This window comes from Nicotiana attenuata, chromosome 11, assembly GCF_001879085.1.
Source record: "Nicotiana attenuata strain UT chromosome 11, NIATTr2, whole genome shotgun sequence".
Taxonomy (NCBI): domain Eukaryota; kingdom Viridiplantae; phylum Streptophyta; class Magnoliopsida; order Solanales; family Solanaceae; genus Nicotiana; species Nicotiana attenuata.
In genome coordinates, this window is record NC_031999.1 from 17,626,075 (window position 1) to 17,651,607 (window position 25,533).

General features: G+C 34.0%; 3 protein-coding genes across 3 annotated transcripts; 2 read left to right on the forward strand and 1 right to left on the reverse strand.

The window, feature by feature from the left end:
* LOC109234193 (salutaridinol 7-O-acetyltransferase-like) lies at window positions 3,203-4,826 on the forward strand. The gene has a single exon (XM_019400074.1). The coding sequence runs from the start codon at window positions 3,242-3,244 to the stop codon at window positions 4,547-4,549; it is 1,308 nt and encodes a 435-aa protein (XP_019255619.1). The 5' UTR covers window positions 3,203-3,241; the 3' UTR covers window positions 4,550-4,826.
* On the forward strand, window positions 10,792-13,599 carry LOC109234983 (CBL-interacting serine/threonine-protein kinase 21). The gene is made up of 14 exons (XM_019401011.1): window positions 10,792-11,075; window positions 11,145-11,207; window positions 11,305-11,376; window positions 11,460-11,567; window positions 11,656-11,727; window positions 11,811-11,864; window positions 11,958-12,083; window positions 12,181-12,270; window positions 12,354-12,482; window positions 12,548-12,655; window positions 12,737-12,856; window positions 12,934-12,996; window positions 13,127-13,201; window positions 13,282-13,599. Exons 1-14 carry the CDS (start codon window positions 10,914-10,916, stop codon window positions 13,327-13,329), a joined length of 1,290 nt encoding a protein of 429 aa, XP_019256556.1. The 5' UTR covers window positions 10,792-10,913; the 3' UTR covers window positions 13,330-13,599.
* On the reverse strand, window positions 13,922-23,528 carry LOC109234194 (putative lipase ROG1). The gene is made up of 10 exons (XM_019400075.1): window positions 23,026-23,528; window positions 21,527-21,594; window positions 19,727-19,797; window positions 19,326-19,601; window positions 16,604-16,767; window positions 16,460-16,515; window positions 16,200-16,252; window positions 15,986-16,106; window positions 15,186-15,283; window positions 13,922-14,444 (listed from the first exon to the last, which is right to left on the reverse strand). Exons 1-10 carry the CDS (start codon window positions 23,364-23,366, stop codon window positions 14,373-14,375), a joined length of 1,320 nt encoding a protein of 439 aa, XP_019255620.1. The 5' UTR covers window positions 23,367-23,528; the 3' UTR covers window positions 13,922-14,372.

A 25,533-nucleotide genomic window follows, 5' to 3' on the forward strand; every position in this document is an offset into this window, starting at 1 on the left:
AGGCTATCTTCCAAACAACTCAAAATGTAGTTTTTGCACAAGAAATCAGAATGTTTCCATGCTTCAGCTACAACTAATCGTTCGTCATCTGGAGTGTTTTCAGCCAGCACCGGAGGATCCTCCTTGATGAATCGCTGCAAACTCAACGTAGTAAGATAGAAGAGTATCTTCATTTGCCAACGTTTGAAGTCGATACCGGAAAACTTTCCGGGTTTTTCTGCCGGTGCCATAGCATGAGCAGGAATTGAACGGCTTGACGAGGCAGCAACACTCGTCACAGTAGCACCCGTTCCCGCAACATTTCCATTAGTTTGGTTTTCATTCGTCATTTTTCCTGTAGAGTTGGAAACAGGACAGAAATTTGTTCAATCAGTGAAGTTTTGATATCTTCAAACTGAATACCAAACCAAACATACAACACGTAACAATGATGAAGTTTTTATATACTTCAAACCCGTACGTTTATTATTCCGATAAAGTTTTGATATTCTTTAAACCGGACAGAACAATTATTGGAGTAGAAAGCTTGAAGGCTTTAGTCTCCAAAACAATACAAAAAAATATAGATAACAGGTTTTTTAATATATATTTCAACACAGAAACGTTAGTATTAAAAATTCCTTAAGCTTGTTAGATACTACTGTGTTAAAACACAAAATAAGAAAACTGTAACAGTAAAGATTCAGAAATATTCCGAGTCCACAATTTGCTTGTGCGACCTTAAGGCCAAAGCCGAAGCCGAGCGAGCGACGACGACGGCGCGAGGGTTCATTCTCTTCAACTCCTTTTAAGAGCTTTAAGAAGTGATTCTATATATAAGCACACAAATGTAGTTGTCCCTCACCAATGAGGGACAAAGTGCAAGACATAAGCTCACTTCTTCAAATTTTCATTTTTTCCTCCATTTCCAATTCACACTTTTATATTTTAAAGCCCAATGGCTTAAAAGTCCAACAAATACTCCAAAATGCACTACTATTGGAGGATCCGACTCGCACCTATTGACTTTTTAAGAGAGTCCGAGCAACATGGATTCTAGGCAGTAAACTAGAATAAAATACAGCAGATGCAATGTGAAAGCAAGAAAGCATCAAAGCAATATATAATTTTGAATGATATATCAGGATGGTTCAGGGAGGTAGATATTTCATGGGCAACTGGAATGAGAAAGCTATAGGCTGTATCTTATATATAAGTATTTATCCACTGCTCAGGAATGAAAACCCACCACTCCTTTTTATGCCACAAATTCTAACAATCTTGCTAGTGAAGAGAAATTAATAGTATAGAACTTAACAGTTGTGTATCAAAGTTGAATTCTGCTACTTTGATTCCATAATTGATACTTCCCCGTTTAATGTCTGTCTTAAATCCTATGTTGCGCGAACTCTCCAAAATGCTGCCGCATCCGTGTCGGATTCTCCAAAAATACACTACTTTTGGAGAATCAAACACGCACGCGGCGACATTTTTTGAAAAGTCCGAGCAACATAGCTTAAATCCGTTTTATGAAATTCGAGCCTTAAGATAAAAGACTACTTTTTCAAAGTATAGTCACATAGGTATTCTTGATGTAAGGATCACTTAGTAAAGGTAATAAAAGTTAAATGCATCATTAAAAGAAGCTATGCGTACATGATCGCATTGACATCATCCCAGAGGCTACGAGCCTAGCTTGGGTCATGGATATTGACATCATCCCAAGGGCCATTGCTGCCTATAAAGCTAGCTCGTAATACAATTGTACCATCTCAGGGGCCAAAGAGCCTAGCTCGGGTCATAATTATTGATACATTATCCAAGGGGCCAATTCAAACAAATATCAGCTGTGTAAGAATTAAAGGAATTTCTAGCTGATTCAAAGTACTCAGTTTTTGCCCCACCCTTACTGAAATTCCTGATTTCGGCACTGTTCATACGAACCGATTGTCTTTAACTGTGACACCCTAGGCGAATTCCACATCGACAAAACACGGGAGAGATGCTGGGTATATAAGTAGACAGGCTTTAAACTCTAGTGACGCGTTTTAAACCCGTGAGGGCCTAGGCCAGAGCAGACAATATCACTAGCGGGCTAGGCTGTTACATATGGTATCAGAGCCACTCCGCGTGCAACCTTGAACGATAGCACTTTTACTGCTAGACCAAATCTTGGGGAAAAGGGCCTTCCAATTAACAAGACAGATGAGCTACACGATAGTGGCGAAGTCAGGAATTTCACTAAGGATGTTCAAGATTTAATATACATATATAATAAGTAATTTTTGATTTATGTATGCAGAATAAATTTTTATATTTATAGTATAATTTTTCAATGAAGTGTGTTCAACTGACCACCCTTATGCGGCTGCGCCACTGCTACACGATGTCTGAAGTATTTTATTAATTTCTACAAGAGACAAACAAATGACAAGGACTTAATAGTTGAACTATTCCATTAATTATTTAGTTCAATAGTTTAACTATATATTCCATAAGTTACTATCAAACACTACCACAAGACAAAGACTTATGCTCTTTAAATTTGTTTTATTCATTAATAAAATTGAAAATTATTTATCTATAGCAAATGGCAAAAGCCTGCCCATAGCAGTTATTTTAAACTCCATTGTTTTGTCATCAATCCCATAAGCCATTTCTTTTTCTTAATTTTTATTGTTGTTTGTGGTTTTTGTCTCTTTGTGGAAGAAAGAGATACCTTGTCAAATAAATAGATTCCCTTCAATTATAAGGAGATGAAAATATAATTTTATATATAATTTCATTTCCGAAATTGCTATATATTAAAATGTAGTAGAACTTCTTATTCCGTTAGGATTTAACTTATATCCACTGGCAGTATAATAAAATTTACACTACTAATGCGATTTAACATGCTGCAAAATGTTATTTTCCTTATTTTTTTAGGTTACTAATTTCACTCGTTATGAGTAATTTACCTGCAATATCTTTCAAGTTACGTGAAAGTGTAGAAAATATTATATTGTCGGTCATGCATGTGCGGAGGCACAAGCCGACCTAGGGGTTTGGCCGAACCCAATAACTTTTACTCAAACAATGTATTTAGCATTTTGAATTCATAAAATATGTATAAATACTAAATCTTGAATCCAGTCATTAACATGTGAAGTCGCGATCCCAAAATCCAGAACCAATAAAGGTGAAATCCCGACTCCGCCTCTGCTGTCAGTATATAACCAAGAACCAAGCTACATTCTTCTCATACAATATCAAGAAAAAAATGAAGATTGAAAAGATTTGTGAAGAGCATATCAAGCCATCTTCTCCAACTCCACTTAAACTTAGAAACCACAAAATCTCTTTCATAGATGAAATAATTCCTAATTCATCTATTCCACTCATTCTTTTCTACAACAAGAATGAAACCATCACACAATCAGAAATGTGTAGCCATTTAAAAACTTCACTTTCACAAATTTTAACTCAATTTTACCCTTTGGCTGGTAGAATGAGTTCTCAATATTCAATTGATTGCAATGATCAAGGTGTTTATTATGCAGAAGTTAAAGTGGATATTTCACTTTTAGACATCATCAAATTTCCAAAATCCAATGAATTAGTCCAACTCACACCTTATAATTCAGATGGAACAATATCAAATTTTCAAGAACTTTTAGCCATTCAAGTTAACTTATTTACATGTGGTGGAATGGCTATTAGTGTAAGTATTTCACATAAAATTGGTGATGCTTCTAGTCTTTGTACATTTATCAAGAATTGGTGCAATACAAGTGAAGAATTAAGAAGCAACAAAAAGGTAATAAAAGACTCTATTTTCATATCTTTATCATCATTTTTTCCACCTAGAGAAATAGTTCATAATGTCATGCCAAGTGAAAAATGTGTAGCAATTGAGCCTGTAGTTGAAAAAGTAGTTGTAAAAAGATTCATTTTTACTGCTTCAAATATAGTAAAAATGAAGACTAAGGTAATTAATTCAGGTTATAATAATGAACGTGTAACGCGCGTTGAAGTAATTACAGCTTTGTTATGGAAATGTTTTATGGCTGCAAAAGGGTGTAATTCTATTGCAATTTTGCCAGTAAATATAAGGAAGAAAATAGTTCCACCCTTGCCTGAAAATTCATTTGGAAATTTTTTCTTAGTATCAAGTGCTATAGGAAATGTAGAAAATGAATGGTTTTCTTTAGTAGGAAAAATAAAGAATGTAATTGAGAGAATTGATGGTAATTACGCGGAGAAAATTCGTGGAGAAAATGGTTTTGAGTTTGTTATGAGTAATTTTAATCAGGTTGGAAAATTATTAAGTCAAGGGGATGATATTAAGGTGTTAAGAATTGGAAGTTGGTGTAATTTTCCAATTAATGGAGTAAATTTTGGATGGGGTGAGTCTATTTTGGCTATTGTTGCAATTCTTGGAGTTAAAGATCATATTGTTCTTTTGGATTCTTTAAAATATTCTGGTGGAATTGAAGCTTGGGTTGTTATGGCTGATCAAGAAATGGAATTGTTTGAACAAGACAAAGAGCTTAAAGATTTTACTTCATTAGATGTAAGTTTATTATAAGCATGTCTTGGCGCAACGGTAAAGTTGTCACGAATTCGAGCCGTGAAATCAGCCACTAATGTCTGCATTAGAGAATTGGCCGCCTACATCACGCCCCTAAAGTTGGCCGGTATACTTCGTGCACCAGACTACCTTTTATTATAAGCATTTCTGGATATGTTACATAATATGTAATTTCTTTATTGGAGTGGATTCTTACAATAAATAAAAAGTAAGATGTTGTACTGGTGATTGGTAATTATAATTATTCATATTTTAGATCAAAAGTATTTGTCCACGGCTTGTTATTCACAGGTTCAATAAGGTGATTGAATATAAGTACAAGTTACACGTGATACATATTCGAATTAGTCGGACTAATGTATTTTGAATATTGGATAATTATATAAAAATAATATAAGTTCTATACACTAACAGATAGATAAGGTTTAAGAGGTAACTTGGTAGCTGACTTATTATCACAAGTTAAACTATATTAATAGTATGAAAAATCTTTTCGCTATCGGTATATATAACTTAAATTCATTATATATTCGGGTGTTCTGTTTATGACCCATATCGATTTGTTCATCTATTTTATTTTATTTTTTGCTTTTTCTCCAAAATGGGGAGTGAATAAATTCCTTGTTTTTATTATTCTAATTTTTGTTGAATGGAAGAATATGAATATTCTTATTCTTAATTTTTGTTGAATGGAAGAATATAAATATTCTTATTCTTAGTGGTAAAAAAGCTGGGCTATCTAATATAAACAGAATAAAGTAAGGAGGGAGGACACTATTTGTCATTTTGCTCAAGGGGATTAGAGAATGAATATGGTTGGTTTATTATTATTTTTATTGGTGTGAATGTATATTTAAGTACAAAAATGTCAATTATTTTCTTGAACCACCATATATACAATGCACAAAAAAAAAAAGTTCAACTTATGGAAATAACCATCTGTTATAAGCTCAAAATAATTATTTCAACTGGTAATAATCTTAGTTTTTTTTCTTCTTCTTTTTCGCATTTTTATATTTGCAAATGTTTGGAATCATAAATAAAGTGGCATGATATAACTAAATATTATTGGTTTCCTCCAATTTGTTGTTTGCAACACAGATATTTTTTTTTTTAAAAAAAGGCAACCCGATGCACAAAGCATCCAACATTCATGCAAGATCCGAGGAAGGACCGCACCCATAGGGAGTATGATGTAAATAGTCTATCCTAGTACACACATTAGTGGTTACTTTCATGACGTGACCCCGTGCCTATAGGTCACATGGAGACAACTTTACCGTTGTTCCGGCTCCCCTTCAAAATTACAATTCGAAATTTATCTCTCGTTACAATGTTTAGTTTTGTTAAAATAAAAATTAGCATACTACACATTAAAACAAGTGTTTATTCTTATCAAAATAAAAGATTGTTTACTATATTAGAGGTGTTTTAACCCATGTATTAAGAATTCTTGTATTCTTATTTTACATATACTAGTTTATACGTACGCGCGTTGCGCGTGTACCTTTTTTTTTATAAAAAAAATTCATAAATATAATATTAAGGTTAAGCTTTTGAGTTATAAAATAAAGATGTATGTACCTGATGATTGTTTATCCTATATAGTTAACTTAATAATGAAAAAAAAAAAAAAACTGCCTTGTAGAAGTTTTTGATCATCAGTAGATGTATTTATATTTCTTTTACTATTTCGTTTTCACGCACACATGGTAAGTCATTTAATAGTACTTAGATTTTTGCACTTATTTGTTCTCGTAATTTAAAAAGTATCTAATTCTAAATTCAAATATATATATTCTAATTAAAGAAAAAAGCATGCAAACCAAAAACGGGGAGTGTATTTTGAATGCATTAGCTTTAAAATTCTAATTTCAGTCATAATTCGAAACTAATAAAGTCCCAAATTTTAATTTTATCAAAAATAAATGATTAATTAAAATTAGTTTTATACAATTATAAAAGCTAATATGGTGGATTAATACTTAATGTTGAACTTATATATGTAAATAGAGATGAATGGAAGGAGATGAGCTGATGGAGGACTTATATTATGTAAATATAATCAAACCATATTATATATACCATAAGCAAGAAACAAGAAGCAAACAGGATTTACAAAAAAAAAAAAAAATTAAAAAAAAAACAGAGCTTAAAGAGATTGCATGAGATCTCAGCTTTTGGATATATAGAACATCAACTATAAGAAGATGAAGAAAGTTAATATTGATCCATTATAATCAAATGTGTTCCAAACGGATACTAACAATTCAATTATGTTCAACAAAGAGACAATTTCACCATGAAAATTTGAAAGTTAAAGTTATAAAAGTTTCAAACCTAGTTTGTAATGACGGAGATACTCTATTTTCGGTTAAGAATTTATTATACTACCAAACGAAATAGAAGAGAGACAATTCTGAAATATAAGCATTACTTAAAATTTATTAATTCAGTAAAGGATTTTAATTTTAAAGTTTTAAATATTAGGACTTTGACATAGTAATCAATAAGGAAAGATTTAAAAAATAATATTTTATTTGATTCTAAAGTCCTAAATATTAAGAAAATAACTAAAATTACTATTTTGTCCAATATAAAATTCGTTTTTAAAGGGTAAAAAAGGCGAACGATATTTCGTTAAGGGTCTTCGTGCTTTTAATATAGTATATACTAGTCTCTATACTCGTGTGTTGCACGAATATTTTATGTCAAACATCACATAATTCGTACGAAAGATATTAAAAATTTAATTGCATAGGTATTCTAATAGTAACGTTTGTTAGAGAAATAAAATAGAACTAAATCATGTAAAAAGAGTTACTCACGAGTATAAAAATCAATCAATATTTTCAAATTATTTTGATCAGTCTATATCTCGATTTGAAGATTCGTGCTTTAATAACTAAGAAGAAAAGAATTAGTCACGTTCTTAATATGCTTAATTAAATACTACAATTAATTTTATAAATCAAACCTACAATTGAATGAATGATGGTGTACCTTATTACATGGAAAAAAAAAACATAGAAAGTTTGTCAATGAATGTACTGCATATATATATATAAAGTATTCTTACTCTTAGTATGTCTCGAGGTTTAGGACGACATGTAATTATAGCACAAGCGCATGATTAACCAAGTTTAACCTATATAGGAGTTTACCGTCGGTGCAGCATATTCGATTCATATTATAAGTAGAACTAAAATAGTAGAGTTGTAGTTTGAATCGGAAAAGTAAGTAGAACTAAAGTTGTAGTTTAAATGAAAAAGAATTGTATCTTTCAATAATATATATTTTGAATATTACAACTATGTTCACGTTTAACTTGCTTCATTAAACATATATTTTATTTATTTAAGGGCATAAAAGTCAATCGATATTTCAGGAATATTTTTGTCGTTCAACATTTAGCATGGAACATTCGAGCTTTTATAATAACTAGACTCTATACTCGTGCGTTGCACGAATGTTTCAAGTCAAGTATCATATAATTTGACAACAGATAGTTAAACCTTAGTCTCATATGTATTCTAATAGTAATACTTGTTAGAGTAATAAAATGGATACCAATTAATGTATGTATATAATAAATTAGCATTATTAGCAAACTAATATTTGAATTCAAATATGTATTCATTATGATGCAATCTGTAATTATTTAAATATATTATAACCTATTTGTTTTTAATTTTTAAGAAGTGTGACTGATTTGTCCTCTCTCATACTCACGTTATATATCTGATTATTTCGGCACCCGCTGAGCTTTATCACCATCGTCGGTGCATCCACGCTTTTAGGGGCTATGTTTTGCCACTCCCATATATCCATTTTAAAGTTTTCGGGTGATGTCATCTCTCCTTTCAAAAATTAATTTTCCACTCTAATTCGTTCAGTTTCTTCCATAAGAATTCAAACAAAAAGAAATCCCCGACTTATTTCAATCATCATAGGACCCTTTATTATTTTCACGTGGTCTTGCATTATTTTTTTTATGCCTATTGCTTTTAGACCTTTATTTTTAAAGCTCTCGGTTTCCCATTAGAAATTTGGTAAAATAACCCAATTTCCCTTAAGAGCCATAAAAAAAAAACATAAAGAAGATTTCGTAAGCATACATAAAAATTCAGAAAGATCAAAGAGGAAATTAATAAATACATAATTCGAAACAACTACATATTATATTAACATCTATTGATCGATCATCAAATTTTTATATCCTCTTTTATGAATTGATTAGTTCTATGATAATGTAGGAGAATTTGATTTCGTCCTATGAGCTCAAACATAGTTGACGATATAAAATTTCCAAAGCTTAAATGCTATTGAAATAGATACATAGAATAATCTTTGAGTGAAGAAAAATTAAATCTAGCCATAGGAAGGGTTTATTTAAAGTAACATATATGGGTTATACAAAGTCTCCTTGTTCTTGTGAAATATGTTTTTCGTCCAACACATACATGAATCTTAAAGTTGAAGTCCTTTACAAATTTGGCATATGATTGTGGCATTAACAAAGTTTGAGTTGATTTAAAGTGCTAAAGATTACTATTTTATCCTATGTGAAAATTTTCTTTTGAAGATAAAATTTAATTTTGGAAGGATATAAAAGTCCATCAATATTTCAAGGATATTTTTGTCGTTCAACAATTAGCGTAAATTATTCGTGCTTTTATAATAATATAGATAGATTCCTTAAAAATAATATATACATCTTTTGTAATTTATGCAAGTACAAGTGGAAGAATAAATCAATAAAGACTGATGGAGCGATAAATACACTTTCATCAACCAGAAGCCTCGGATTTTAACCCTAGTATAAATTCACCTTTTGTAGGCCATTTACCTCCCAAACCGTGACTTTTCTGTGCGAATTCAGATTAGCGGTCCTTAAGTGAACATTGAAAACCGAGTGAAAATAAAAAATAAATAAAATAAATAAAAAAATAAAAAAAGGTAGAAGGGAAAAGGACCAACCAATGCAGTAATGACAACTAAGTTTTATGTGAAGATTATTACTCTATACATAAGCCATCAACCAAACGTCACCTCAAAGTATATATGTTTGTTTTAGTATAAATGCATTCATATCTTAGACTAATTGAGTCAATTATGTTACCTGAATCTATTAATTGCATACCTAAACTATTAAAAAAAGGAAATAAAAATTTCTTGTTCACAAATTTATACTAAGTTTCTTTTAGTATAAATGCATTCATATCTTAGACTAATTCACAAATTTTCTGTCACATTTTGAGGATTCAGAAACCGAAATGACGTCGAGAGACTTTAATAACTATATACTATAGCAAGCCAGAAACTAAAAGTTGAAGTGGTTAGACCTATACCCCCAAACTTGACCTCCAACTATAGACTAAAGTGAAGACTACGTCACTTAAAGGGCAGCCCAGTACATTAAGCTCCAACTATGCGCGGGATCCGGGGAAGGGCTGGACCACAAGGGTCTATTGTACGCAGCCTTATACTGTATTCTGCAAGAGGCTGTTTTCACGGCTCGAATCCGTCACCTCCTGGTCACATGGCAGCAACTTTACTAGTTACGCCAAGGCTCCCCTTCAGACTACATATCACTAACGATAGTTGAATGATAGAAGTCTATATACATAACACATGCCTTGAGTTAATTGATTTGGTAGAATCACCAAGTGAAACCTTGAAGCAACGGTAAAGTTATCTTCTTATGACTTATAGGTCGCGTGTTCGAACCGTGAAAGCAGTCATTAATGCTTGCATTAGGGTAGGTTGTCTACATCACATCCATTGGGGTGCCGCCCTTCCTCGGACCCTGAGTGAATGCAGGATGCTTTGTGCACCAGGCTGCCTTTTTTTTTAAGAATTACCGAGTGCATATTTAAAAAGAAAAAAAATGATAAACTTTTTTTTATTTTGCAGTTAAAAAGAGGCATTTAATTTGGTCTCCTTTCAAGAAACCTTGAGAAGTCTAATAGAAAAGGTTGATCTGCTAATCAGAAAACCAAAAAAAAGGAAGAGTCTCACCAGCCATTCTCCTCAAGATTCAACTACTAGCCAGCAATGTCAATGTCTTCTATTCATTCAAAACTCAGCCACAGAATTCAAATTCTCCCTATACACTCAAAATATTCAAACAAAAGAGAGTACCTTTCACAAGCAATCTTTATATATAGCACACAACATCAACAACGACGAAAACGCCTCAATTCCATGCTGTGTTCATATAAAGCATACAGCATCAACAACAACAAGAAAGCCTCAATCCCAAGCAGTTCTCATATTGACATTTTCCACAATTCTTTGAAATTAACCAATGAGAATATGACTTCTCTATAGCTCAAAAGAAGATAGTCATACAAAAAAAATGGGATTTTCAAACATGATAGGGAAGTATCAACTTGTAAGAACAATTGGAGAAGGTACCTTTGCGAAGGTTAAACTCGCCATTAACACTATCAACGGCGAAAAAGTAGCTATCAAGATCATTGACAAACACATGATCAAGCAAAACAATCTCATATGCCAAGTAAGTCGGGTTAACTCTTTACTTTTAAGTTTCTTTTCGGGGATCTCATTTTAAGGAGTTCTTTCTCAGGTGAAAAGAGAAATAAGGACAATGAAGCTTCTCAGTCACCCCAACATTGTTCAAATACACGAAGTAAGAACATCAACATCAACATTACTATCCTTGCATAGATAAGAATATGCTTCCATTCGCTAGACGGGCTTACTTCTAATGTCTTTTCAAATCATAGGTAATAGGGACAAAGACAAAAATTTACATCGTCATGGAGTATGTACCAGGAGGGCCACTATCAGATAAGATGGTGAGATGCAAAAAACAGAACCAGAACTAGTACTAAAGACAGTAGGGAAGCTAAGTAATAATGCATTTATTTCCTTCTTGCAGTCATATATAAAGAGATTAGAAGAAAAAGAGGCAAGAAAATACTTTCAACAGTTAATTGATGCTGTTGGTCATTGCCACAGAAAAGGGGTATATCACAGAGACATAAAGGTATGAACACAAGAATGATATGACTCTATTCATTAGCTTCTTAACAAATGGAATGCAAAAAGATTGAGGCAGTTACTGTCCAATGCAGCCACAAAACTTGCTTTTGGATGGCAAGGGAAATATCAAAGTATCAGATTTCGGCCTCAGCACATTGGCAAAGGCATGAACAAATAGCAAAATTTCTGTTCAAGTTATAAATGCAAATGTTGATACTGATAAATGGTTAACTACTTAACTTCACAGGCGAGTTCATTGTTATCCACCACATGCGGATCACCAAGCTACGTATCACCAGAGGTAAAGATTAAATACCTTTGTACTAACTCAACTCTGCACAGAGAAGGGCTAAAATTCACAGGCGAGTTCATAAACCTGCTTTTGTTGTTACAGCTGCTCAGTCAAAAGGGCTACGAGGGACGAGCTGCAGATATTTGGTCATGTGGAGTAGTCCTTTTCGAGTTACTAGCTGGATATCTACCCTTTGATGATAGTAACTTGACAAACTTATATAGAAAGGCATGCTTTATATATCTTTGCTTACATTTTTTTAAAAATATTTATTTTTGCTTGCATAAAAGTTCATTCTATATCTAATAATCTGCTTGCTGTGAAGATCTATCGAGCTAAATGCATGTTTCCACGTTGGTTCACGGAAGACCAGAAAAAGCTAATTTCCAGGATACTAGACCCTAATCCAAAAACGGTAATCTTAATTCTTACTAGAACTGTGTCATAAAACTCCAAAAAGCCGAAATCGAAAATAATGATCATTTTCCTGTCAAGCAGAGGATAACAATAGCAGAAATTTTTGAAGATGAATGGTTTCAAATGGATTATAAGCCAGTCGTGCGCGTAGAATCCAAACAGCACACATTGTGCAAGGATGATCGATATACAACATTCAATGTAATTAAGGTAAATCTGACTGAATGGAAAAGACAGAATTAGATTTAATTGGAACTGACTGCCTGTTTTAAAAGGAAACTGAAGGAGGATATGACGTGGACGAAAGACCGAATTTAATAAATGCCTTTAGGCTAATAGCAATGTCACACGACCTAGATTTGTCGCGTCTCTTTGAAGAAGAGGTAAGTTGAAATCTAAGAATCGGTCATGTTTCCTATAAACCTCTTTACTTTCATGAACCTCATGATTTTCCCTCTATCTAGGACATGGAAAAGGAGAAGATAACACTTGGATCTAAGCACACAATCGATGAAACCATAGAGAAAATAAAGGCTGCTGCAGAACATGTGAGACTATCAGCTGAAAGAATAGACAAGTGCAAGGTAAAACCTCACTCTTTGTTTTTTCACTTTTAGCATGCAGCAATAACATTGCGGCTAATTCTCTATTTTATTTGTAGCTACAAATTCACCCTAGCAAGATGATTAAAGCTTCAAATTCATACATTGACCTAACAGCCCAGGTAAATTACTTTAATGTTGATTTTATGCAAAACAAAGTTACCAAAATATCCCAAATGTCTATTGATATTATATTTGTCTTCTTGAATACTTTTTGGTTTTTATTTTTTGGCCGTTCATGTCCAATTTTAGGTAGTTGAGCTCGCGCCAAACCATTGCGCCATAGAAATAACAAAGTCAGAAGGTGAACTGAGATTATACAAGCAGGTATATGTCCTTCAGAAAGATGAATAAAGTTGCGATTGACTCACAATTGCTTGTCATACTTATGTTATCTTGCTGACCAGTTCTGCAAAAGCTTATCAAGTATGCTAACAAAGGAGGAAAGATGCTAAAAGAACATGTAAAATGCAAAATCTGGACGAAGACCAACAGCACTAGAACTATTCAAGTATGATTGGAGTTCGTTAACTTGACCGTAAAATGGTGCAGAAAGCTTAGCATGCAAGGAACACTCAAGTGCCTGAAGAGCATATTTACCGTAAAAAATATCACACAATTTCCCCGAGGATAACAAGTTTGGAAGTTCAATATGGAAAGAAGAGCAGAGACCTGAGCTTCAGAGGTTACACACGGCTAGAAACTAGGGAGCAAATGTGTATCATTTTTTCTTTTGGCTTCCCCCCCCCCCCCCCCCGGGGGGGGTGGGGGGTGGGGGTGGGGGTGGTTATAAGTTCACAAAAATCTATTGTTCCTCCTAGAAAGTCCTGATGCTACACTAGAAAAGAGAATACTTATTGTAAGAAATGGTGCGCGAATCAATTAAATGCACAAAAAGGTATAAAACAAAAGGTGATGTACAAAAGTGATGGATATACTAATGCAGTATATTTATACCAATCAAAATAGTAAAAATAGCACATTATCTGACTTCAGGTAATGCGATACATCAGCAAGAGTAAAGGATTAAAGGTTCATCTGAAAAGATATACAGAAGGTGAAGTTCCCTATATAGTTGCCCGAAGCAGACACAACAATAAGTAACAGCATGCCCATCCTCAAGTGGTCTTACAAAAGATGCGAGTAAGAGACTAAAGAATATGATAAATAGCACTATGTTCGTAGAGAAAAAATTATTTGTGAATGCAGCGATTACCGCCACTTTGAACATTTCTTTCAATTTAACGTAAAAGACAAAATAAAGGAAGCACAAATGAAAGAAAGAAAACACATTGCAGAGATTCTGATCATCTACAAATTTGTGAGGTTCTTGAAGATAACACTCACACATGATATACATGCAAGAAGAAACAATCTGGCAATGATGCTCGGATTCGTGGTTATGCATGTGATTAGGACTTGGAATGAAGTACCATAGGCGCTACAGATAAGCAAAAGGAGCTATCACCGAGACAGCCAATCCTCGATGAACAGACAACTAGAGAAGGAAGTTATCTATCATATGTTCAATCACATCTGCACCATCTGAATTTAGCCAATAGGTCTTCACCTAAATTAAAAACACAATAAATAAAATAAGCTCAATAGGACACTAGAAAGAAATTCTGAAAAAAACCGATAACACAAAATTCATATTTTAGTTGCTAAGGGGTGTTAACTGTTAACACCCAAAGATAGCACACACGAAGCACTTTGCATGGTTGACACGGCAGTTGTGCTGTAACCTCATATATCTAACCTTTTAGATTGCAAACAGACAAATTTGTATTGACTGCTGACATGTGTTTGCACATAACACACAAAGAAAGGTGATGACCAAAAACTACTCCTGCTACCTTATTGCTGGTTATTGGATGAGGCAAGAGACAAGAGAATGCATGAGGAGATAATTGCAAAAAGAGGAAACTTTGAGCGGGAGCATACTGTTATAATTGCACAGCAGCCAACAGACCGAACAAGTATGAACTATCGTATTCGCACAACAAAAGTTCTTCGCTCCATATCCTTTGCCTAGAATGTAAATGAAGATTGAAAAACCAAAGTACAGTTTCCTTAATATATACCAAACTACCGTATCTCTGAACATTCATCCATTTGAATAACCAAAGAAGAGGCATAGCATTTACAGTTGAAGCTAACAGTTTTTAGCAAAGGACTTGAACAATCTACTAGACCCAAAACTTCAAAAAATTTAAAAGTCAAACACATAAGTCTTTAAGGAAAAAGAAATGTTACAATACACATGGCTTGACTAGAAAATACCAGCAAGAATAATGAACCTAAAGCTTGCCTGGATAGTATTGTGTGCAACGTATCGTTGTCTGCTTTCGTGAAAGCTAACATCAATTCGTTCCCATGGTACTTGTGTAAGACCGTCAATCATCTCCTCTAGATGGGCCAAAGAAAAGCTCTATGAGAACACCAAATGAAGCAAAAAGCCGATGCAGCAAATAATCACATAGAAGACTATAACCAAAAGAAGAAAAGGAAGGACAAAAGAGGAGCTGAAAACTGAATAAAATGTAAATGCCAATAAGACGTAAAATTAGTAATAAATGAGGTCCTCTTTCTAAAACCTCCGGGAGCAGCATGTCAAAAGAATGAATAGCTTTATTACGTAATCCTGCTATTAGTTACAGTAATCTGCCTGGAGAATAATAGAGGACTAGCTAGATCATATCACAAACAATCTTGACATAGTAGAAAGTGACCTCAATTTACCGAAATCTTTTATCAATCTAACAAGTGAAAGTTGCTAACATACCACTCGTCAAAATCCTGTACTTACCAGGATTTACTCCTACAAGTTTTTCTTTTTGGGATGAAAATATTACCAAAGTAAAGGAAAACTCAAGCGACATCAAACAATTTCTCTGCCTGTGGGAACAGAAAGCATCACAGATATCCAATAAGAAAAATATAAATATCATAACCTTTATTGCCAAAAAGGTGTGAGGCACATGTGTTGAGGTAAAGTGAAAAATGGAGTAATGTCTGTTATTTTTTACTTTATAATTATTTTACTTTCATCTTATTTCTTTTGAGTGGGGGCTGGGCACTCTACCAAATAGAGTAAGAGGGTTTACAAACCTTCTAAATCAGTCATTTGCTTCTCATCTGATGAAGATACTTTATGGTCAATATCCAGAGAAGTTTCTTGCTCAACATTTACGATATGTGGGTATTTCTGATCCTTTATTTGAAGGTTAGACTGGAGAAGAATGAAAAGAAATCCAGTTACATATATACAAGAAGAACAAATTAGTACTCTAACAGATAATGCAGGTCAGTCAACGGAACCAACCTTTGGAAGTTCATTCTGACGGCGAATTGACGATGTTCTCCATCCAACAACATCTTAGAGATGAGTTAAGGATAAAACCAATTCCAATTTTGGTAAATCCCATATAATCATATGGATATCCCAAACCATAAGAGTTTTTCACCAAAAACTACCAGGCGGTTTTCGTTCAGAAAATTTTGCAAACTTCACCAGCTATATTTGTGTGCATAAAGCATATAAATTATAAGAAATCTGAAAAGCTAATCGAACTCATAGGATACGGTCATAATTTGCGTTTGCATATGCCACTCGACGCTTAAAAGAGCGTAACGCTGACCTACACAGAAAGCCAAAGATGATGTTACAAGATAATGCATTTGCCACTTCCCTCTAATAGGGGGAAAAAATTTAAAGTTGATACTGACATGAATTTGAGATCATCTGAATCATTGACCATCCTGAGGAGGAGGGGAGGCTTCCCATCATCTTTATCAGTCAGGAATAGGTGCTTTCCAGATCTCCCAACAATCCAGTGAGCAGTTTGAGATGCCCCTTTCTCCAGCAAAGGAAGACCGCAGAGAAGTGGCAGCTGGGCAAAACAGCGAAAAAAATTACAAAGAAAAGGACAACTACTTTGGTCTTTGAAGTAATCTAGGAAATAAATTTTAGTTAGAGATCGAAGTTAACTGACGTGTTGAGATACACAAGCTTTAAGGGGCACACGCACCATGAAAGCATGCCTAAAGTAAAATAACTTACCATCAGCAGCTAAGTGCTTATCAGAACCAAGCATTATAAGCAATTATACTAGTATCATATTATCGATGTAATATCATGATTAATTGTATATACAAAAGAAGCTTTCAGTGATGCTTTGGTGTTCCCTTTACTCTTCCCTCTTCACATCCTTATTTTTTGTCACGTCCCACATTGGTTGAGGGAATGGGTTGTCATCTCCTTATACGGTCTTGGGAAATCCTCCCCTAATGAACTAGCTTTTGGGGTTGAATTAGGCCCAAGGACCGTATCTTTACATGGTATCAGAGCCAGATGCATTGATCCTTATTGTTGTTTTCTCAATATTGGGCCCATGTGTTATATCCACGTTGTAGTTGTCCAGTCTGGGCGTGTGGGGGAGTGTCAAATTGAGGGAATGGGTTGTGATATCCTTACACAATCTCTGGAAATCCTCCCCTCACGAGCAAGTCTTTTGGGGTTGAGTTAAGCCCAAGAGTCATATCTTCACATGTTTCATTTCTTCCCTCAAATAATTTGGTAACCATATAGACATCCATTTTCATTGTAACATGTCCATATAGAAACAATCTAAATCGACTATTAGGCATAGTACTAAATAAGCAGGAATTTTGTCACATCATTGCCAAGGTGTGATGAAATATAAGCAAAGTTTTCCACACCATAGATGGGTGTGCTTAAAGAAGTTAGTCCCACCATAATGATGCCGAATTGTGGTGTTCGGATAGTAAACTCACCTTATAAGACGGATTGGATAAAGAAACTAGTTTGAAAGAGACATATCTGGAGTAGTTGTAACATAGACTTACTGACAGGATGGAGCCAATAGAATAATGGAAAGCTTAAGCAGGAGGAGTTGGTTGTCTACAAGAGAATAAGCAGATAAGAGAAAGTGATAGATTGGAAAATTAAGTTATAAATAATGATATTGTAGACTAGATAAAAATAGGAAGCGGTGTGAATCATTCTAGAACCAGGGTTTCAAGGAAAAAGTTTTAGAATTAAAGAAAATTGGTGATAAGGATTGACTCGTTAAAACTTGCATAGTGAAAGAAGATAACCAGCCAACATAGACTGGTGGTCCAGAATGCAAAGTTATAGAGCGGAGCGAAACAAGAGAAAAGTAGCATGCCAGACGTACTATAAAACACAAACCAAATAACATTTAAGGTAAATGATAAGTTATTAAAGAATGATCACGGGTTTAAAGCTGATATATGTATATATATATATATATATATATATATATATATATATACATATATATATATATATATCCAGCCAGCCTAAGAAAATAACAAATTTGCATTAACAAGTAAAGCTCTATGTGTGTCTAAAGGCCAAGAACCTTGACAAGAACATTGGTTGTTGAGTAGGTCAAGCATATTCACTAGATGACTATCAAAGAAATGTGGATATTAATGAATTTATCGTCGTACCGATTAAAAAAATGAACATGCGGTCATACAAGATTCGGAATGATAACATCTAATAGATGATGCAAATAGCACATACAAAGAATAAATGAGAGAACGTCACCGAACATGGTTTGATCATGTCCTAAGTTAACCTCAATATGCATCGGTTCTAAGTGCAATATTGAAATATTTGAATGTGCTAAAAGCAAACAAGATAAATTACATATGGAGGAAATTTGTCTCAAAGTACCTTCAATCTCTTGGATCCCAGCAGACTTAACTAAGAACAGATATGAATAGAAGCAAATCATCATATAGGTGACCAACTAGTAGGTACTTAGGATTTGTTATTGCTACACTCACATTAGGTCCATTGTTTACCATGAATCTTGTTAGATTGGTTAGAGGCCTGTATGCCAATTTTAGGGACAAATGCAAGATTTTAGAGAACCCCTAATTTGCATTGAAAGACAAATTATTCAGCATTGGAATGAAATAGGCACGATTAAAGCCGAAATGATACAGATAATTCATATAATTCACCCCAACTAGTTTAGAATGAAGCATAGTTGACTGATTGACAAGAAGATGTCCAAGATAAAGACAGTATGTTCGCATATAAGGATGAAAGCAATTCCACCCCTCTCTAACAAAACAAAAAAGAAAAATAACCAGAAAAGACTCTGATCATCCTTCCTTAATGAAGTTGCTTGCTTTAGTAATTTATCGGTAGGTTGAATGGACAACTAATCTCCACTAGTCCAAGAAATTAACCTTGAAAAAGCAGCAAACATGTTTCCTTAAGTGAAGCTTTTAATAGATGCCTATGCTCAAACTTGCCTAAGTAAACTGCAATTTTCAATATATAACCGTTTGAAGTGGAATGACCACAATGAAATTCGTAATTCCAGATAGGGATAGCTAATATTACAGTAAAAAATCGACCTAAAGAAACTATGAGATAATGAAACACCTGCTTATGCCCTCTTGAGCCCAAATGCGGAGTCGCAACTGTTATGAAGTTTACGGGTTCTAATCCAGCAACAGTTTCTTCCGAAAACTGATTGTGACATTGGTCAGACACATTCTCTTCCCTGACTAAGCACGAGCCATTAAGATCAACTACTTCTGTTTTTGTTGGAGGTTCATACAGCCTCCCAACAGCATATCTTGCTACAAGGCCACCCAAGGAGTGAGCAACAAATGAGATCTTGCGCACCCCAGGCCACCGTTTGATCACATCCTCCACCTGCACTATAAAGCAGCAGGTTTTTTCCAAGCCTCAAATCACTTATTCTAATGGACTTACATTTGCTAAGAGACATTACATTCGATAATAAAAGTATAAAAATCAGAAAGCCATTAGCGAAGTACCTCTTTTGCAAGTCTCTCGCCCATCCGGTCAACACCATCAAAGGTCAACATAGAAGAATTGCACTCACTACCTGGCAAGTCACAAGGTGTTATCATCAGTTCAAACAACTTTAGTTCCTCTCAATGGTTATGCTTGCCATCACAAGATACACAGAAAGGGGGAAAAAAGGAAAATTTTGACCAGAATTATTAAAAGCACACTTGAGCTGTACATAAGCCTTAAATTTTGTTTCAATGCAGGATTTTGAACTTTGCATCGCTTAGGCAGCAATTTATGTATTTCACTGTATCATAAATTTTCATTTACTTTCTCCATCCAGTTCGTGTTTATAATTATTACCTTTTTGCATTACATGAACATATTTAATGTTTATTTTCCTCCACCTTCACCTTTCTTTATTAGAGCATGCGCTTTTGTCACACTTTGCTCTTAAACCCAGCAAATCATGACATCTTTATTATAATTGACAAACCAAGCGGTTGGGAGGTAAATTTCAAGCAACAAAATTGAAACAAAAGGTCTATAACTAAAGAAGCCCGACAGAACAAACAAAATCTTTATATTTCTTACACCATTGAGGTAAAAAAAGGATGAAATGGTGACATTTCAGTATAAATTATATAGGTTTTACATATTCTACCCATCAGCCCAACCAGATGGAAAGACAATTCAGATTATGTATAACAATGTTTGTACAGTAGATATCTAATATAGCAAGATATAAGCTATACGCATAAGCTACTAGTTTGTCACAACTCACAACCTAAAGTGACATAATCCGACTGTAACTTCAGGAAATCAAGTACTAAGGGCATGAAAAACATCTGTCAGCCGACCAAACTTCCAACTTCACATCTATCCTGGAGACTGACGTCCAAAGTCCACTTCATTCCCAAATACACTGACCGATGAACTCCCATATTATCCACACCGATGCCTAATCCAATTCATGAGATCACGTGGATGAACTTCCCAAAAGTTTCTACAAACATTCCATGTGCTATTCATCCAATTTATCAATTAGTTACCAAGTTTCCTTAAGCTTTTATGATGCCTCTTTTGATGCTTGAACCTCCTTATTGGTGGAGTAGTTCAACAATAACGAACTTCAGGTCAAACTACTCAGCTTATGTACATATCAGATTTCATCACAAGGGTCCTTGCATAACCCCACTACCCCTTGTGTCGCTTCAGATGTTCATACTCCAAAACTCTCCTTCTATGTACTCCTTTGGATGGTTTAACGCGACTAGCAAACCACATCGTACTCAATCAATAATGGACACTCACTGTTCCATGCTTTCGTAACAAATTTTTACACTGAAGTAGCAAGCAGTGCTTCTGATTCTTAAGGCAACAACAAACTTACCATCCTGCTCGGCCCGGTTGAAGATTCCTTTTTAATGACCGAGATATCGGTCTAAGACCAACCATTAGAACCAAGAACCTTAAAAACTCAGGGATAATGAGCCGCCACTCTATCTTTCTCCACTTAAATACCAGACTTAGTTTGCATGGCACATAGGCTCGAACCTATGACCTAAGTCACAATTCCCTCAACCTTTGGAACTTGAACTAAACCCAGAGGGCCGGCCCAGTTGAAGACATTTGACATAGCACAAACCAAATTGAAGATATTTGCCAAGATCCAAATCAGAAAAGGGGTAAAGGGAAAGGAAGATATTGTGAACTAGCCAACTCCGTTTATTGGCAGGATTAAATGCATAGAGAAAAATTAGTAACAGACAATCATGGATTGCAATCTGAAATTTGTTGGCCATCACTAAAGTTGAACTTACAGTGAACAACAATTTTATCAGGCAGTCTTTTGACAAATTGCTTGGCAGCATATCTCCAATCTGCAGAACTGCAAAGGAATCAGAAGTAAACTATTAAGAAATTTGGATAACTGGAATTAACTCAAAAAGAGGAGGCATGATCCACTTGATAACTACTGGAAAAAGCAGAAAGTATAAGACAAATGCAAAATGAAGCGCAACATTTTGAGAATACCACAAGTATGGACTTAATGAACTCTACAGATCAGTTCCACCTTCACAATGAGATTTTTGGTAGCACTCCAAAAGTAAGCTGACATTTTAAATTCTCGTCAGAAATGTTTCAGGTAGCACTCCATAACTATTCTGATAAGATTTTCTTGGTTTGATATTATACTAAAATTTCAGCACTCATAGAAAGGGCAAGACAACAAAGTGTCAACTAAAATCAACATTATCCCTTAACTTCTGATAAAAATGATGCTTTTTTCTAAGTGTCTAAGTTAAATTTATAACTGTAATTGGTCTTTTTTCTTCTCGTTTATTCCACTTTTCAATGCCATCTGAAATTTTTGCAGTAATGACATGGACCCTCTGTATGGAAGTCCAAAGATACAGTTGCTACAGCTAAATGTCAATAATCATATTTCACATAATTAACTCTTTTCAAGCTTTAATGATACAGAAATATACCCCTCTGCCCTCCCTACTCCCACCCAAACAAAAAATTGAAAAGAAAATAGAACACCATTATTTCTGGGAGGTCAGCAACCTAAATGCAGATTCATTAGTTTCTTATAGATGGAAAAAAATAAATCAATCTTTAGTTCCAACTAACCATCATGTCAGTAAAATCCTTAATAAAAACAGTAACCAATGATGCCAAAAGAAAAGAATCAAGAAAATCACAAATGTCAATATCACATTTCCCATGTCAATGAAGTAGGTTGAGAATTAGGAGGTCTCGGGTTCAAATCTCAGCAAGCAAAAAAACTAGGTGATATCTTTCCATATGTCCAAACCTTGGCGGACAGAGTTACCCGATACCTGTGCTGACGGGCGGTACCAGGTATCCCGTGGATTAGTCAAGGTGCGGGAAAACTAGCCCGGACAATAAAAACACAAACAAACAAATTCCTAATAACAAACAAATTCCTAATAACAAACACATTATACTACTAAATTAACAAGCACAAACGAAACAAAAGATGAAAAAAATTCAATCTTTACATGAACCACCATTGTCACTAAAATCCTTAATACAACAGCAACAGAACGCCAAAACAAAAGAATCGAGAAAATCACATAAGTCAATATCATTTTATTTATGACGATAGTATCGAGCCAGCTTACGTGCACCTCGACTATTCCATTGGGTAGCTCCTACCAGTACATATATTGAGTAACTCTACCCACATGTATCAATATCATATTTACAAGTTAACAAATTCCTATAAAAAACACATAGTATTACTACATTATTAAACACAAAGAATGAAATAAAAATTCAATCTTTTTACCTCCCAATAAGACCATTGACCATAATAACAAGATGTTCAGGCTGCAACTTTGCTTTAGCAGAAGCTGCATCAAACACATCTTCACCATCATTAACTGATTCAATTTCAACCTTCTGACCCTTTTTGAGACTATTCGTCAAACACCCTCTGCTCAATTTTCTCAACAACTCCATTTTTTCATAATCCACCCACAACAGCCTACAATTATTGCACCTACCCTTATAATTGTCAAATCTTGATTTTGACTTTGACCCAAAACTCAAAGCTGAACCAGAAAATTGTGGGACTGAAGTTGTTATTGGGATCTTGAGCTTAAAGGGTTGCTCGATTTTGGTGATCATAAGTGAAGGATCAGGGGGGGAAAATGAGCATCAAGAAAAAGTACCTTTTGATCAAAAGTAAGAAATTACGAGAATTCTGGTGATCATAAGTCAAGGCATAACTTTTTCTTTTTTCTTTTTGAGGGATTTTGGTACGTGAAGGGGAGATGGAATAGGAGGGGTAGTAAGTGTGAAGAAGGTAAAAGAGGAGGGGAAATTATGATAGTTGAAGAAAAAAGGAGGGCCTTAATGATGAAATATGATTTTCATTAGACTAATTTGTAAGGATTAAACTTTCACCGGTTTTTCCACCCGGCTATTACATTTAGGGGTCGTTTGGTAGGTTGTATAAGAATAGTACCGAATAATAATGTTGGGATTAATAATGCTAGGATTAGTTATGTTGGGATTATTTCTTATCGATTATTTGATTTGGTACAGTTTGTCTTTATATATACTTATCCATCATTAAAAATTTACGGTGTTGCTAATATCGTAGTTTGCTATGTATAAGAATAGTACTCAACATGTACAAGTACTAGTTATAAATTTATACATAGGTTAAAAAACACTACCAAGCAAGAGATTAATAGCACAAATGTTAATGTATTATTTGGGAAACTACCAGCTATGTCCATTTATAAGTAGCTCATTACAAAAATTGGCCAATTCATAAAATATTACTAATATTAGGCAATTAGCTATTTGTAGCAAAAAAGGTCAAATTTTTGCTTTCTTTTGGGTGCGTGTTATTAAAATAGATTGAGTACATCTTAAGGAGTTTGAATCTCAGTTTTGGGATGACTTGGTGAAGTTTTGAGGTGGTTTGGATTGAAAATTCGACGTAAAAACTGAACATTAAAAAAAATGATATGTGTATCACACTGTGTATCGTATTTGTATCAATTGTGTATCACATGTATATCCTTGTATACCTATGCGGGAGATACATGCGTGATACATTTTTGATACATGTGTCGCAGAAGAATTTTTTGAACTCGATTTAATTACGAATTTTGATACAAAACTAATGTAAAGCACCTCCAATCTTTCTCTATATTGACTTAGATTTTTGGAATATTATTTTTTTTGTATTTCATCACCTTATTTACTACCTTATCCATAAAATTTCCTTTTCGTCGTGCATCTAATGTTGCTAATCACGCTTAAAATATGGAAAGAGATTTTTGCATGTGATTTTTTGAGAGAAAGAACCTTATTTATTTGGTTTTTCAATTTTTATATGTGTTTGGCTTGTTTTGGTAAGTCTATGACTAATGGCTAGAGGTTGGTAAGTTGAGACTAATTTTGGATACTTGTATAAGTTTCCCGTATTATTTTACATAATACATCCTACCAATCAACCCCTTGCGAGTTTTTCATTTTAACATATTTACTCATTAAATACCTTTCATTACCTATTCTCCAAAAATGAACAAATGTATATATCCACGTCACATAACTTTTGACATATCATTATTCCTTTAAATTTTGTTAAAAAGAAAGTTTCAAAAATCATCCTCTTCCCCAAGTTGGACCCGAACCCTTATTTCTCCCCTCTAGCATCCAAGGGCGAAGTTAGATGGACGAAAGGGGATTCAACCGGATTTTTTTCGCCAAATATTACACTGTGTATATAAGGTTAACTTTTTATTCCATGTAAATATATTATATATAAAATTCCTTTAACTTCTTTGCGTATTTACCTTTTTATTTTCTGAATCCCCTTCATAAAAATCATGCTTCCGCTCATTGCCATCACCGCAACAGCGTGGCTTAGTATTTTTCAGCTTATGATGATTTTATGCTTTCTCCCTATTATGCATGTTTTATATGTTGAAACAAAAAATAGTTTTAATATCTCAAAAAAAAATTATTTAAAATTATGTCTAGATTCATTCTCTTAAAATAATATTAATTGGTCTTAATACAATATGTAACTGATGGCATAATTTTCAATTACAAATTTAAAAATTTTAAAACTGATGATTGAAGACAATAACTATGTTTTTAATGTTTGGTATTTGATAGCTTTCAAAGATTCAACGTTATGGACTTAAATGATTATAACGGCTTCTTTTTGAAATTGAATTCTTGGTATTGATTTCTTAACGATTCATTTTGGCATTGAATCCTTAATGAATTTTACCATTTTCTATTTCAGATGTCCATCCTATTTGGACTATAT